The 15,580-nt window shown below is 44.3% G+C and overlaps 1 protein-coding gene across 4 annotated transcripts in view; it reads right to left on the bottom strand.

The window, feature by feature from the left end:
* kiaa0586 (KIAA0586 ortholog) overlaps positions 1-15,580 on the bottom strand; it is a 42,032-nt gene that overhangs the window by 1,089 nt on the left and 25,363 nt on the right. For 3 of the 4 annotated variants that reach the window (XM_033642626.2, XM_033642627.2, XM_033642628.2), the window contains exons 12-28: positions 15,147-15,219; positions 14,057-14,218; positions 13,765-13,963; positions 13,506-13,682; positions 12,878-13,008; positions 11,102-11,248; positions 9,750-9,937; positions 9,458-9,582; positions 9,015-9,202; positions 8,795-8,939; positions 8,520-8,679; positions 8,164-8,429; positions 7,910-7,962; positions 7,701-7,808; positions 6,395-6,554; positions 5,645-5,799; positions 5,485-5,518 (exon numbers count right to left, since the gene is read on the bottom strand). In XM_033642626.2, the coding sequence (XP_033498517.2) occupies positions 5,485-5,518; positions 5,645-5,799; positions 6,395-6,554; positions 7,701-7,808; positions 7,910-7,962; positions 8,164-8,429; positions 8,520-8,679; positions 8,795-8,939; positions 9,015-9,202; positions 9,458-9,582; positions 9,750-9,937; positions 11,102-11,248; positions 12,878-13,008; positions 13,506-13,682; positions 13,765-13,963; positions 14,057-14,218; positions 15,147-15,219 (2,471 nt within the window). The remainder of the gene's footprint in view (positions 1-5,484; positions 5,519-5,644; positions 5,800-6,394; positions 6,555-7,700; positions 7,809-7,909; positions 7,963-8,163; positions 8,430-8,519; positions 8,680-8,794; positions 8,940-9,014; positions 9,203-9,457; positions 9,583-9,749; positions 9,938-11,101; positions 11,249-12,877; positions 13,009-13,505; positions 13,683-13,764; positions 13,964-14,056; positions 14,219-15,146; positions 15,220-15,580) is intronic. The other variant, XM_033642629.2, reaches the window with a different exon arrangement.

The raw sequence follows: 15,580 nt of genomic DNA, 5'->3' as shown, positions 1-15,580 counted from the left end.
AGAAAATGTTGGCATTTCTGCAAACTACAAATACGTTACATTTGTACGTTTCATACTAACAACTAAAGTGAGCTGACTTTGTCACCTGGAGGTCGAGGGGATGGTGGATGGTGTGACACCCAGGAGAGACGCCTGCCAAGCTGCAGACCACTGTTGATGACCAACAAACAACAAAACCTGCTGCTTTTTAGAGAGCGTGTCAGAGAGCATTTTGCAGGTTGCAAAAACGCGAGGCTCATTGCACTGCCTTTTTCTTTTTTTAAAATTGAATACCACTTGTAAAAAAATCAACTCTTGCTGCACCTTTTCGTTATTGCCAGGCAACCACCCCATCACCTCCTCACCCTGACCTTTCCATTTATTTTATTGTATTTATCCTCCAGTAATCAGTGTGTAGTTGCTGCCATGTTGAGGCAGAGGGTACTGTCTGTAGCGCTGGTTGAGGGTGAGAGGCTGTCAGCAGATAAACAGAGATCTGTGTGGGTACATGAGACCCTAAAAAAGAGGGTTTTCCTTCAACAACAAAAGCACATAGTTAGGTTTAGGAAAAAAGAACAGGGTTTGGCTTTATAATCTTACAGGACGTGAACACCGCTCTCCCAGGTGAAAGTCACAGTTAGTTGGACCCATCCCCCACTCCCACTCTCCCTACTGGGACTTTCGCTGCCTTAACTTTAGTTCTTGTCTCGCCACGTTTCCCAAGTCTTTCCGAATGCTGTTAAACTATAACGGCAACCGATCTTGCCAAAGTTAAAGGACAGCTTTTTTCATCAAGTTAAAAGCTTCACTCTCATTAAAAACAATTACAGAAAGGTGCCTGCTAAAATAATTTCTGTGTGATCAGAGGTTTAGTGAGTCATTGCTGTTTCCAGCAGAGACGGTACCACCAAAACCAGGTACTTTAAGCCAAAACATGACCTTTCTTAACTATAACCAAATGATTTTTGTACTTAAATCTGAACACACATTAACCACAGCATTGTTGAAATTTAAAGTTTCAACGTATTTGCTACGTAAATGTAACATTATCTGAGGTTTGCAGAAACGTGCAATACCAATGTGGAGGAAAACATGCTGAAATATTTCATGTATGTGTATCATGTTCATCATCATCATGTTTCAGCTCCTCATGTATGTCATCATTTATTTACTCACCCTGTTCCTGCTTTTATCCACAAAACTACTGTCACACCTCACACAGGAAACTCTTCTTATTTGTACTTTTTGAAAAATAAAAACAGGTGGATGAAACCCAGTTTCTGGTTAGTGATGAACTCTCAGAGAATGGTCTGTCTCCATCTCTGCAGCTCTTCAGCCTCTTCTAGCTCCTAGTTTTAGTTTTGCAGCACATTTCCTGTCTGGTTCAGAAAAAGCTCTGATCATTATGTTGATCTGTACTGGATGTGGAAATAATAATAATAATATCATCAGTTCATCAGATTATCAAATACCAGATATTTAGTTTACAGACTGAAACCTGAAGTGTCATTAAGATGTCTGATGTTCAAACAGAACCAGTTAAATAAACCAGGACATTGATGTCAGATCAGTCAGTAACGTCACCCTACAACAGCTGCTCCCTCCTCATCCTCACATTCATCTGATGTCAGATCAGCCTGAAGAAATGACTTCTGTTCAGTCTGTTGGGTTATTAATAACATTAATAATAATAATCAGAGCATGAGACTGCTCTGTTACTCCTGCCTTCAAATAAAAACCTCTCTCCTCCTGTTGCTCTCATCGCTCTCTGCGTCTCCTTGGCAACACAGTAACAACACGTCCCTCCGTTAGCCGGTCGTCGTGGTTACCGAGCTCGTTCAAATCACAGAGACAAAGATGACACTGACAGACCTTCAACTTTACACACACAAACACACACACACTTATAAATACATGCTCTGAGATTGGCCGCTGATGCGTGATGGCAAACACGCCTGCTTTAACTTCTAACACGTTTCCATGACAACCAGACATTCACTTACATCCATGCACTCTCTCACACCATAAAAAACACTGTGATGCTTCTGGATTATTTGTATTAATGCCTGGATATGACACACTTGTACACGCGCGTGTGGATCACACCTGAAAGTACTTTCACTGTGTTTCATCTCAAACTGTGGTTTTAGTCAAATAAATTAATGATCAGATCGTGACAATGTGATAAATGAGACACAAGCTGGGTCTCAATTCAGACTGCAGCAGTCGATGGCAGCATTTGAAGACCGATTTTGTCACAGGGGCCAATCGAGGCTGTCCCATCTCGAACACTCCTTCAAATGTGGCCAAAAAAAATGAGGCCTTCTTTCCCTGAATTTGGGGGGTGAAACTGAGGAGTCCTGCGTGGCCCTGAACCTACCCCAAGATTCACTACGCGCCAGTTACAACTGTTTTTTTTTTTTCTTCCAAAGAATATGGCATCTCTAAACACAACAGAGACGTTCAGTTCAGCTGAGAATACAAAGCCTGTGTGTGTGTGTGTGTGTGTGTGTGTGTGTGTGTGTGTAAAGTAAACACTGACACACATCACTGACTGTGTGTTGTTTCAGTACAGGATCTGTGTGTGTGTGTGTGTGTGTGTGTGTGTGTATGTGTGAGTTTATTGACTCCACATCCTGACTCTCATCCAGACACACTGATCCCACTGATGCTGCTACTTCCTGTTTACATTCAAACTACACACATTTCACACACTACACCCAGCGCAGAGCGGACCGCTGAACCTCGGGAGAAAACATCAGTCTGAGGAGATGATTAAAGGAACACTTCACCCACAAAATGACCGTGTGTATCAGTTTTCTCTCAGGCCTCCACGGTGAGCGGAGAATCCAAAAACAGAGACCACATTTAACAACAGCAAAGTTATATTAAAACTTCTGGGTTAATTTGTTAAAGGTTAATTTGGATTTAGTCTAATATTATTTATATAGCCCAAAATCACACAACACAAACAAAACAACTGATGGAGGCAGGGGTAGACCAGCAGCTCCTGTGTTCAGGGAGGTAAAATGAGTGTTTTGATCAATGAAATCTGGTTTTGAAGAGAACATAGATAAGTTTCACTTTCAGATCAGTTTTAAATAGTAAAGTTTTCTAGGTAAAAGTCATGTGTTTGTGAAATACTGAGCGTACAACTGGATAAATGAGACTTGGATTATACTGCACGAGTTGTGTGAGAGTTTGTAAACGGATGGTTTGATTAAGTTGCTGTTGTTAAAGGTGGTCCCTCTTTACTTCAATTCATGAAGAAAATTAGCCTCTTTTGGACTCTCCGTTCACCGTGGAGGCCCATAAGAAAAAAAAAATTCCTCCATGAATTTAACGGAACACACGCTGAGTAACTGATAAACAAATGATCATTCAGTGGCTGAAGTATTCCTTTAGGGGCCGTACACATGCCACGTTTTTCTGCCCTCAAATTAATTGTTTTGCAACAATTAGTCGACTAACTGATGAGTAATCAACTATGAAAATAACTGGTGACTATTTTAGTAGTCGACTAATCGGTTTGAGTCATAGAAAAGTACTATAAAAGTACCCCAAAATACTCTTATTGCAGCTTCTTATGTTCAAATATTGGCAGCTTTACACACTCTCCCGTGACAGTGAACTAAAAACCTTTGGTGTGAGTATGAAACAAGACATTAGATGACAGTTTTGGGGTTTGGGAGAGACAGACCGACAATTTTTCAACATTTTAACACATTTCTCGATAAAATGATTAGTCGACTAATTGAACAAATAATCGACAGATTAGTCGACAATGAAAATAATCGTTAGTTGCAGCCCTATTTTCAATGTAGACGCACGGCAGGCGCGCTCAAACGCCAGAGAGAGACGGCTGCACTTTGAGATAAACTGAGTTCAACATTTGGAACACAGCAGCGCACACCGCATGTCATGTGACGAGGAACAACCAATCACAGCCGACAGATATCTTTCCCTTCTTCTGTAAATATATATATAATATATATGTTAGTGCAGGGCTACCCAGAGCTTTACATCTGTCCCACAGACGATAGGCCTACACACTTATAAACAGCTCCTGGAAGAAGATCAACTCTGCTCTCAGGGTTTCAGGTACATCAGGTTTGATACGGTGCTTGTTAAGATTGCCTAGCAAGCGGTTTAAGATGTGGCATGTGTACGGCCCCTTAATCACCAGGCTAATGATCGCAGCTAACTATGCTATAAAAGGCTAAATTGTAGTTTATCATTAAGCAGATCATCAGATTTGGGCTAAAGTCACATCATCAGCAGCAGCTTTACAAAACTGAAGTACTGCTTTAAAGAGAAAAGAAGTATAAAATATTTGTGTAAAACTTTGCTGAGGTTTTCTGACTTTAATCAAAGTGTAGTAATGAAACACGTGTCCTCCTCTTCAGACCTGAGACTCCTTCACGAGACATGTGGGGACATTACACTTACTTTCTACTAAACTTCAGCTGCCGACCGTATCACTGCACAGAAGAGAGCATGCATCTACTGTTAGCTTCCGTAGCACCACTGAGCTAGCTAAAGTTACCGACGAGGACACCATTAAAGTTTACATCTCACACTGTCACGAGCACGAGCCTCACGTCCATGAGTAAAAGCAGGCTTCCTTCTGCGCGGTGACACAGTTGCCAGGTGTAGTTCAGTAGACATAAAATAGTTCCTACATGAAGCTGCTCACAACAAGGTCTGTGGATTATCTTGAGTAACTGAGTCATTTTTCAAATAGTTTTTTGGTGCTTTGAGCACCACAAGCTGAGTTTCATTATACTGGAGAGAAAACAGACGTCTCTACAGCTGATATCTCCAACACTCTGCAACTCACACCAAAACTATCTAGACTGATATACAGCACTACAGGTAAAAGGAAACGTGTTTTTGATTTTGGGGTGAACTGTCCCTTTAAGACACACAACATGTAAATAACATTTATAACCAATAAACCAAAATATCAGCTGATAACTGATGAAATCTGAGGAAACTCTGCTGTTATTGTTGTAATGAGCACACACACACACACACACACACACACAGTGTAACAATACACTGAAGCAGCTCAGTCAGTATAAACATTACCATGTATGGAGAGCTGGTGACAGAGAGGCTGCAGTCAGTGTGGAGCTGTTCACACACACATACACAATGTTTTCAGTGTGTGCGTGTGTGTATGTGTGTGTGTTTTTAATGAGTGTCTTTGCTTTATATACATATATATATATAAAACGACTATACAAGTAGTTCTTGCTATAAATCAAAGTTAATATCAAAGCACCCAGAGACCAGTCTGAATCTCTGAGTCCTGACCAGTGAAACCAGTGGAACTGACTGGGAGAGACACACACTGATGGAATTAGTAACAAGGGAACTATTGAACAGACAGACAGTGAGTGGTGGAACTACAGCGCCCTCTGGTGGTCATATACAAACACCGTGTGGACAAAAGCATGTGGACGACCTACTTTAAAAGGACACCATCACTGAGCTTCTTACCTGTTTGTCTGTGGATTGGTCTGACAGCAACAACCTGAACACACACACACACACAGACACAGACACACACACACACACACACACACACACACACAGTCAGTTGATTTCACTTCACTAAGTAAGCAGTGTCTCAGTGTGTGTGTCTCAGTGAGTTTGTCACCTGTCCCGCTGTGTGTGTGTCCTCCAGGTGTGGAGGAGGAGACAGTGTCAGGTCAGTCTGGAGGTCAGAGGTCAGCGTACCAACTGGCTCCATCGTCAGGTCACCCATGGCAACCGAGTCCTGATTGGTTGCTCCTAAACTGCCCTCTGACACATCTGTTAGAAATAGGGTTATATTAAAGCCTAGTTCACATTACACGATTTTCACTGCGATTTTGACGTTGCAGAGGATCTTGAGAGCCACCTTGGGTCGAAGGTGAGTCGGCAGATAGTCTGCCACGACGAGTCCTCATGTGTGAACAAGCCTACGAGCAAGTCGCCCCCTCATCTGCGACTGGGACTGGATATCTGGCATGCTAGAAAACTGTGTGAAACGACTGACAAAGAGCATCAGCCAATGAGAGGCGGGATACGTCCCACGTCAGTACGCAGGAGGACGTAAGAAATGTGAGGAGGAGAAGCCGCAGGGTTGCCAGGTCTGCTTATGAGCCGCAACTCTGGGCTTGTTTCTAAAGTGGAGTTGCTTATTTGGGCTTGCTCTCTAAATGTCACCTTTCTCTATATATATGTATCCGTTGCTTCTTTTGGGCTTGTTTCCATAGAGAAGAAAAGAATCTGTTTAAAAACTACCAGTGTACCTGCAGACACAGTCTGAATCTAATGGAACATAAAATATATATTCAAATGTTGTGACATTAATGAATGTGTGAAGTGAAGCCCTCAGCTGTGTCTGAAGGCAGTCATATCGTACCTGCACACTGACTGATCTGTCCAGGTGAGGTTTGATCCCGTTGGCCTGCTGTACTCTTGCTGTAGCTCTTGGTATTTGCAGTCCTGTGAGGTTTTGTGGTCCAGTCGTCTCTCACCTCACCCACGCTCACCTCTTCCTCCTGATCCCTCCCCCAGGCGCCCTGAGGTCACAGCAGGTTACAGTTTACTCTGTGTGTGTGTATATTTGTGTCTGTGTTATTAGTGTATGTGTATAGCTCTTTTTACACAGAGATCGCTACGACGTCCCTTCTTTATGTCGCGTTCACTTTTTTAAATAGCGCAAAATGAGGGCAGAGTCAAGCTGCGCCATCCATCCATATTCATCCATTCATCCGGGGCCGGCTCACAGGGGCAGCAGGCCAAGCAAAGCACCCCAGACGTCCCTCTCCCCAGCAACGCTTTCCAGCTCCTCCTGGGGGACCCTAAGGTGTTCCCAGGCCAGATGAGATATGTAATCCCCCAGAGTGTTCTGGGTCTGCCCCGGGGCCTCCTACGAGTTGAACGTGCCTGGAACACCTCTAACAAAAGGCGCCCAGGAAGCATCCGGATCAGATGCCCAAACCACCTAAACTGACCCCTTTCGAGTCCGAGCTCCCTCCTGATGTCCGAGCTCCTAACTCTATCTCTAAGGCTGAGCCCAGACACGCCACGGAGGAAACTCATTGCAGCTGCTTGTATCCGCGATCTCATTCTTTAGGTCACTACCCAGAGCTCATGACCATATGTGAAGGTTCAAGAGGCGACAGAGTTCAAGTATCTCGGGTCTGTGATTTTAGGCAGCACGCCTTTTTTGCTGGCAAAAGAGGTGTGAAGGGTGTGACATGTAATACAACAGCATCCGACTGTAGTCCGACATATAAGATTCGTGTTGGCAGCACTTAAACAATGACATGGCAAAAACAATCATTCACGGTCTCTATTATATAGCAGCTGATCTTATCCTCTGCTCGGAGGGTAACGAGCTCCTGGACCTCACTGTTCTCCCAATTCGAGGACATTTTTGGCCGATGTTCTTTTTCTTTGAGTTAGCTGCTAACAGCTACTTCTAAAATTTACCAGCGGTGAGTTGCACACACATAACACGTCGTCAAAACGTCAAACCTATTCATTCCTGCTTTCTGCCCCCTTTACACAGATGCTGTTGCTGCCGGCTTAAAGGCAAGCAACTCTGACACTCCTCTCTGTATCTGTACCTTTTATACAAAATGGCGAGTCGGAATAACGACGCGATATTCCTGCCTTGAACAGGCAGTGCAAAAGGGGCTTCTATGTGTATGTGCATGTACCTCTGGCTGTGGCCTCTCTCCTCTGGGTGGGTGTGTGACTCTCTGCTCCATCTTGTTCAGCAGGAGTTCGTGACCTCTGACCTGTCCCTCACTCGGGGGGTCAAAGTCCTGCAGGAGGGACAGGAAGTGACCAAACAGACACACAGGAAATACTACAGCCTGCAATATTACTGTCAGTGGTGACAAGTGATTATAAACATGTTGCTCACCATGTCCTGCAGCTCCTGAAGAGAGCTGGAGAAACTGCAGACAGCCTCCTCCTCTGAGGGACAGACAGACAGACAGACAGACAGACAGAGAGACAGACAGACAGTCAGACAGATGGACAGAGAGTCGTGTGAGTTTTTTTGTAAAATGCTTCTAAGTTTAGTTTTAAATATTGAGAACAGAAAAGATATCGAAGTGATTATAATGATACTGATGATGATGATGGTGATGATGATGATGTTGGTGATGAAGATACCTGTCATGGCAGCCAGCTGGTTGACACTGATGAGCAGCTCTCCCTCTGAGATGTGCTTCAGCGCTGCTTCAGTCCCTGCTGTCACTGTACTGGTGCTACTGGTGCTACTGGTGCTGGAGTCCTCTGAGGAGCTGGACGGGGACGCTGGTCTGGGGTCAGGACCAGGAGGAGGAGGAGGAGGAGGAGGAGACGGGGACAGAGCAGGAGGGATGGAGGGAAGAGAAGGGGAGGAGAGAGGAGGCTCCTCCTGTGCTACTGACATCACCCTGCAGGAGGAGAGAGCAGTCAGTCATCTCTGGTCCTACATCTCCCACAATGCACCTGGGTGTCATTAGAGTGTATTGGTGTGTACGTACAGAGGCTGCGGGCGTGTATCCAGGTGCTCCTCAGGTCTCTCCTCGTCCAATGGCAGCTCAGCGTTGCCCCAGGTCAGAGAAGGCGGGGCTTGATGGGGAGCAGGAGGACTTCCTGCTGAGGGGGCGGGCTCAGGGCTGGAGGTCGGCGTGGCTACAGGCTCTGAGGTCACAGTCAGTCAGAGAGAGACAAATCATCATCATCATCATCATCATCACAGTTAATAATGCTGATGCTACATGTACACATATAGGTATCATCTGGACTGCTGTCTCACCTGGAGCTGTGATTGGCTCCTCATTCAGCAGGCTGGTTGGTTCAGATGGAGGGGGTGTGGTCAGGATTGGTGTCTCCCTGCTGGAAGGTGTGGGGCTGGGTGGAGGCGTTGGTACTGGTGTAGGGACCAGTGGTACTGGTTTGTCCTGGAACAGAACCAGCAGCAGGTATCAGTTTATGGTCAGAACACACAGACAGACTGAGGACTGAACACTCTGTACCTCCTGATGTGATCCTGGCCCTGGTTCTGGTTCCAGCTCTGGTCCTGGTTCTATGGAGTCTCTCTGTCCCAGCATCAGGGCCACGTGTTCTGCCAGAACCTCACTGACCAGCTGACGGATCAGAGCCGAGTCCACCGACATGTTGGAGTCCACAAACAGCTGCAGACCTCCACCTCCTGCTGCCTCCACTGAACACAGAAACATCTACAGTCAGGTTCTCCTCCTCCACCTTCAAGCCTCAACTCAGGACAACATAACTCTTCACACAACGGACAGCAGCTGTGGAAGAAGTACTCAGATACTTTACTTCAGTAAAAGTATTAATACTCAGTTACAAATAAAAGTCCTGCATAACTCACACACACAAACACATGCTCATGAAGTCTGATGATGATGAGAACCAAACACCATGCTCTGACTGATCCTTCGGCCCGTCTGCTCACCGATATCTGAGGTGACGCTCTGCTTCCTGGACTCTGATTGGTCTGTGGAGTCGTTCTGGGCGGGGTCAGAGAGAGGGGGGCGGTACATCTCTGAGATCATCCTGGACATGAGCTGCTGCTCCACCCTGACACATCACAAACACAACGTCAGAGGTCACGTTAATATTTTACAAGTTAAAATGACTACCAATAATACAGTATGACAGAATTTTCACAACCCTGTCTGTCAAAATAACAAGAAAGTCTAACACCACCTCTGTCAGTGTCAGACCAGTTCAGACTGGTTTCTCACCATTCCACCAGACGGTTCTCCAGGGCGTCTGTCTGCGGGTTGAGGCCCGGGATGGAGCCTTGATCCTGGGCAGGGAGGGCAGGGGGCGCCTGTGGAGGGAAGACTGGACCCTGATACAGGACCGGAGGGGGAGACGGACCTCCGTCCAACTCCAGCGCCTCCTCACCCACAACACTCACCTCCTCCTGCTGAAGAACAAGAGGATGAAGAGGATAGCAGAGACAAGTGTTATTTTGAAGTGTGGGTAAATAAAAGACAAATATGTACTCTGAGTTTGTCACATCACAGGAAAGTGTGTTATTAACCACCCAGCCAAATTTAAATGATTAAAAAAAATTGCCAAGTAGCCTATATAACATTAGGTACCAAAACTGTTAAGAAATAAGCAGTAATCTCTGCTCTGATGTGCTTGGGTCATGTTCACTGAAGGAGCTGAGGGAAAGAACAAGCCGCTGCACAGTGACAGCCAGCTAACACTGGCACAAAGCACACACCCACAGCAGTGAGCACTAACTGCCAGTGGGCCAGCTAGCTTATTTGGGGCTGATGGACTGAAAGTGTTTCCATGATTGTGGCATTTAACAAAGATGTTTATTCATACATTTACAAGGCTGAAAAAGCTAAGACAGATTGTAGAAGGTAGCAAGCTCTCCACTCACATACACAGGGTGAACACAAAGACACTGGTGCTATACTGTCATTAGTAATGCAGGTTTTGGACCAGACAGACAGACCAGTTGATTTAAATTGGTAAAAACACGGAATAAAGCAGTTTCATGCTTAAAAAAAAAGTCTGTGTTTTTCAATGCTGCTTGTTGTGGAGGGGCGGCTAACTACATTAGCTGATTAAATAATGTGAATGTCCCTATCTAGAGCCAGCGTTTGGTCTACTTTGGTTGTTCTGGGCTACTGTAGAAACACAGCGGTACAACATGGCGATGGATGAGGACCCGCTCTCTATGGCGATATAAACGTCTCATTCTAAGGTCATAAAAACACAACAATTCTTACTTTCAGGTGATCGTACACTAAAGAAAACATACTTATTATATTATATTCCATTTCTGCCTATATATCCCCCTAAATCCTACACATTGGACCTTTAAATCAATAAATGACACCAACTGATGAACTGAATCAATAAAAAGAGGATCAATAACACCTGAGGCAGTGACCTGCTCCAGTTTGGACTTCCAGGTGGAATACAGAGTTATTATGCTGACTGATAGACAGGCTGTATGTCTGTTTGTCTCCAGCAGGAGGAGCTGTGGGACTGCAGCTGCTTCACACACTCACAGCAGTTCAGACACATACACCAGGAGGAGGAGGAGGAGGGGGAAGGTGATGGTTACCTGGGCAATGTCAGCAACAGACAGAAAGTCAGTTCCAGGGAAAACGTCCTCTTCATTCTCCTCTTCTTCACTCTTCTTCTCGATGATGTCAGCAGGAGGAGGAGGAGGAGGAGGAGGAGGAACTTCACCTGCATCCTGTTGCTCCTCCTGTCAACACAAACACACCTGTCAGTGACCTCTGACCTCCTGATTCCTCTGAGGTTTTTCATGCAACTTTATTTCACAGTTTCAGTGAAACTAGAAAAATAAAGCAGAAACAAATAAATGTGAACAGTCCATGAAAATGATCTACACTGTTAGACAGACTAAGACTAAAACTAATTAAAGAAAAAAACTGTAATCATCACAGGCGGACAGGTCTTTTTGTGTCACACTTTTTACAACAGTTTACATCTTCAGGTTTAAGCTGATGCTGTTGCTTAGCAACCAGATGTGATCAGTTTGTTCATCTTCAGTGTATTCACTCAGTGTGAGGTGTATTGATTCAAACAGAAACTTCTTTAAAGGCCTCAGTGTGAACCAATCAGACCTGTTCTGGAAGAGGAGGTAACCATGGCAACCTCAGTATGACAAGCAGTTTGGCTGTGATGAGCTGAGCAGCCTGCAGGGGGCGCCAGCAGCACTTCATACAGACTGGCCTGAGGATTCACGGTGCATTCCACCCATCAGTGGTTCCCAACTGGTGGGTCATGATCCAAAAGTGGGTCATGGGTCCGTTCTGAATGGACCACAAATGACTCGCTTGAGTTTGTAAAAAACACACTTTATTTTTAAGTACAGTGAATTTCTGGCACAAGCTTTTATGTTGACGCGCCATTTCCTGTTGTAGAGTGAGAGAATGGACGGCTACACAACAAAGACAGCAAACTAGCGTGACGACATGAACAAACGCAAGTATGACGCTGAGTATATTAAACTGTGTGGACCTTAAACTAATGACTGAGGGGAATCTGGACCCTGTGGCTGGACCAGTTGGGCCCTGAACACAGGGCCCTGTTCACCCCCTGGTGCATAAAGTCAAAATGGTTCAACTGCCGCATACACAATTAACTGGATGATGCAGGTAAGGCCCGTAGAGTAAGCACACTAGAGACTTGCAGCAGCCGAGCGCGACCGAGTACAGCCTTCCGCTGCTTAACAACAAGGGTCTGACATCATAACTGCTGCGCTCCATCGACTCTCATGCAGTCGTTTCACATTTGTTCATTTTCAGGCTGGTTTTGTGTCAGACTGATACAAAATGAAGAACATATACTTGTGTGCTTTCTTACACAGGATATCTGTGAGAAGTATGGACCTGACTCCAGTGAACTGAGCTCGCTCCTCATGGACACTGATACAAGAATCTTAGTCAGGCGTCTGCTGAGTGATGTGGCTCTGTGCTGTTAGCTGTATTACCTCTGAATGTTTTTAATATTGAGTTTATCTTACATATGATTTTTTGTATATTGTTTAGATCCAAATATTTTATTTGTTTGTGTCAATAAAATGGATTTCGAGCTAAATGTCTTGCCAAGTTTTATTATACAACTGGTCATCAGTCACTAGAACACGCTGTCATCTGTCATTACGGCTTCTGTCAAGCTGTCATCTGTTTGCAGCTCAGTCGATGTGACGTACCTTCAAATGTGCAAAGGATTGTGGGTCAGAAAAGCCAGAAAAGCATGCTGGCTTGCTTACCGCATGTGACATACTGTGTAGTGGGACATACTAAATCTTTTCTGGCATACTAAGTAGTATGGTAGTATGGGTACTGGAAGGCACAGTCAGACTCACCTGAGACTGGAGCTCAGGTGCTCCTTCGTCCACAGCAACCATGCTAGACTCTGGAAGAGCTGCAGGTGGTGATGTCACTTCCTGTCGACGCTCAGTGAGACACCTGGAAGAGGAGTCGATCCTGGGACGACCTGAGGGAAGGACAACTTACATGTTTAACATTTTACTGTTTGAATTTTTTAGATTTTATTTTTTCAAAAAAATTTTTAAAATAATTTATTATTAGCATTATTATTATATTATTATTATATTTATTTTCTATCATTATTTATATTTTTAATTTTTAGTAACGTTTTATCATTTTTATTTGCTACTTTTTTTTATTCAATTTTGTTTTTTTTTTTACTTTTTGTTTAATTCAATCTGAGAAACAGCAGCAGACATTCTTTATTTATTAAAGTTACATTTAAGCCAGATTTTATTTTAATATTTCTAATAAACGTCAAAGAGGACTAACTGAAATCTTAAAAAGACCTATATTTCATAAATGTCTGTTACCGTGCAGGGATTTCTGGATAATGGAGTCCTTCATGTTCAGACAGTTAGCTCTGGTTGTTCTCGTTTATTTCATATAAACTGACACTTATATTAAAAACAGTAATGTGCAGATGTTTATTAGTTTACTGACCCAGAGGGATCGCCATGGGAACGGAGAAAGTGTCAGCAGGAATCACTGAAAGGTCAGTGGGGTCACCAGAGGTCAGGCGGGAGGCCCTGATGATGTCATGATGCTGAGGTCGTGCAGGTGACGGAGTGATGGGAGGAGCCAAACATGTCTGAGTTTTACAGGACTTCACCTTCACACCTGATGGAGACAAGATGAGTCCGTATGTTTTATAACACTGTTCTGCTCTCTGGTGTTTATTGTTTAAATCAATCATCCTCACCTGTGACGCTCTCCACCAGCCGGGGGTGTGGCTTCCTGCCGAGCGGCGAGGCAGGTGAGCTGAAGCGCAGGTAGGGACTCTTCTTCAGGGTTCGTCTCAGACCTTCATACGGAGCTCTGCCGTACAGACGAGTCAGGTACGATTCCCTGTCACTCTCCACCAGCCTATCTGTGGCTCTGTCAGGCTTCGCCCCCTGCAGCTGGGAGCAATGGCATCACAGCAATGAGTCGTCACCTGTACGTTAGCGATTAAATCAATGAAATCAATCGATCAGAGCAGAGCCCAGACTGACCGCTCTGTGTCCAGATGTCTGTCCTCTGCTTCCTCTCCCCGCCACATTCTTACTTCCTGTTCCTTTGGGCGCGCTCACTGGCCTCCCCCTACCTGTGTGGGTGGAGCTCCCTGCAGCCCCCTGCTGTGATGTCAGTGCAGCATCCTCTGAGGACATCTCAGCCTGAGGACAAGGGGAGGACAAAGAAGAAGAAAAAAGAAGCAAGAGAAGGATGAAGAAGGAGAACAGACAATCAAACTTGATCTGAGATATGTGCAGGTGAGAGGAGGTGGCTGAATTTAAATTGAGAGACGGTAACAGTGTTCATAGATTGTCAATTTCATGGCGAATGTTCTTATGTTTTTAGGCTGCTGTGTAAAATGTAGTGTTGTCAAAATATTGCTTTATTGAAACACATTGACTCTGAATATTTGGAACTGTTTTAATCCTCATTTTCTGCAGTATTGATACACAGCTACCAGCTGCTCTTTTTTCTGTATAATGTCTGCTGTTCTCTGCTATTAACCAAGAAAATAATTTTTAATAGTCATTTGAAATTTTATCCCCTTAATGACAATTTTCCTGTGGTATCAAAAATGGTATCAAATATGGATATTTTCATCATCTACGCTTTATAAAGTTAGTTTCAACATGAATGCTCGAAATCAATCAATAATTAAGATGATGGACATTTTGATGGTTTGCAGAAATGTGAGGAATGGTTGGTACAGATGCTACAAACATTCACAGCTGTGCGTGATGACAGCTGCTCTGCTGGAGACATTGCTGCTGCGACACAGTCGATGAAACTGCACTTCTTCCTCTTTGCCATGTTTCTCATTGACAGGTGCAACGAGCAGTGGAGCAGGTACGACTATCGACATGCAAACGGCTCTTTAAGGACATTTCTCCATCCATTTATGGTGAACTGTGGGAGTGAACATGAGGCTTGTGCTCATGCGCCCAACGACACATGATTTAGATTTAAAAAACAGATTCAGCCGTATGTGTGGCTTTATAAATAAAGAATGTTTCTGTCTCTGTGTGAACACTGAATCTACACAGTTATATGCATCTGGCTACAGGTGTTCCAGCACAGGTGTGAACTCACCTGGATGTCCTTGGTTAAAGTGCTGATCCAGGCGTCCACTGTCTTCTTAATCCGAACCTCTTCTGTCCAGTCTCTGCAGAGGACAGAGGACACAAACTTACTGACATAGTCTTCTTCTGTGGTGTTTCTGTTGTACGGACAGCTGACAGGCTCCATGTTCTCCTGTGGCTGGTTAGGATGTTCAATTTAATACACGACTTTCTCCACTAAGCTAATACACTCTGAATAACAAGCTGTGGTTGTCCAGGAATTATCCATGTCCCTGACCAAAATAACCAATCATTTATTGGTGACAATAAACACTTCATCAATCAAAGGAATGGCGTTAAATAAAATGTAATATTATCCGCACATCATTCACACATCATTTTATGGGTCTAAAAAGATGCTTTTAACATCATTTAACAGATACGAGTGTACGAGGTTCCTCCCTG

The sequence above is a fragment of the Epinephelus lanceolatus genome, chromosome 15, assembly GCF_041903045.1.
Source record: "Epinephelus lanceolatus isolate andai-2023 chromosome 15, ASM4190304v1, whole genome shotgun sequence".
NCBI lineage: Eukaryota > Metazoa > Chordata > Actinopteri > Perciformes > Serranidae > Epinephelus > Epinephelus lanceolatus.
Note: the sequence above shows the minus strand (reverse complement) of the source record. Positions and strands in the feature narration are given on the sequence as shown.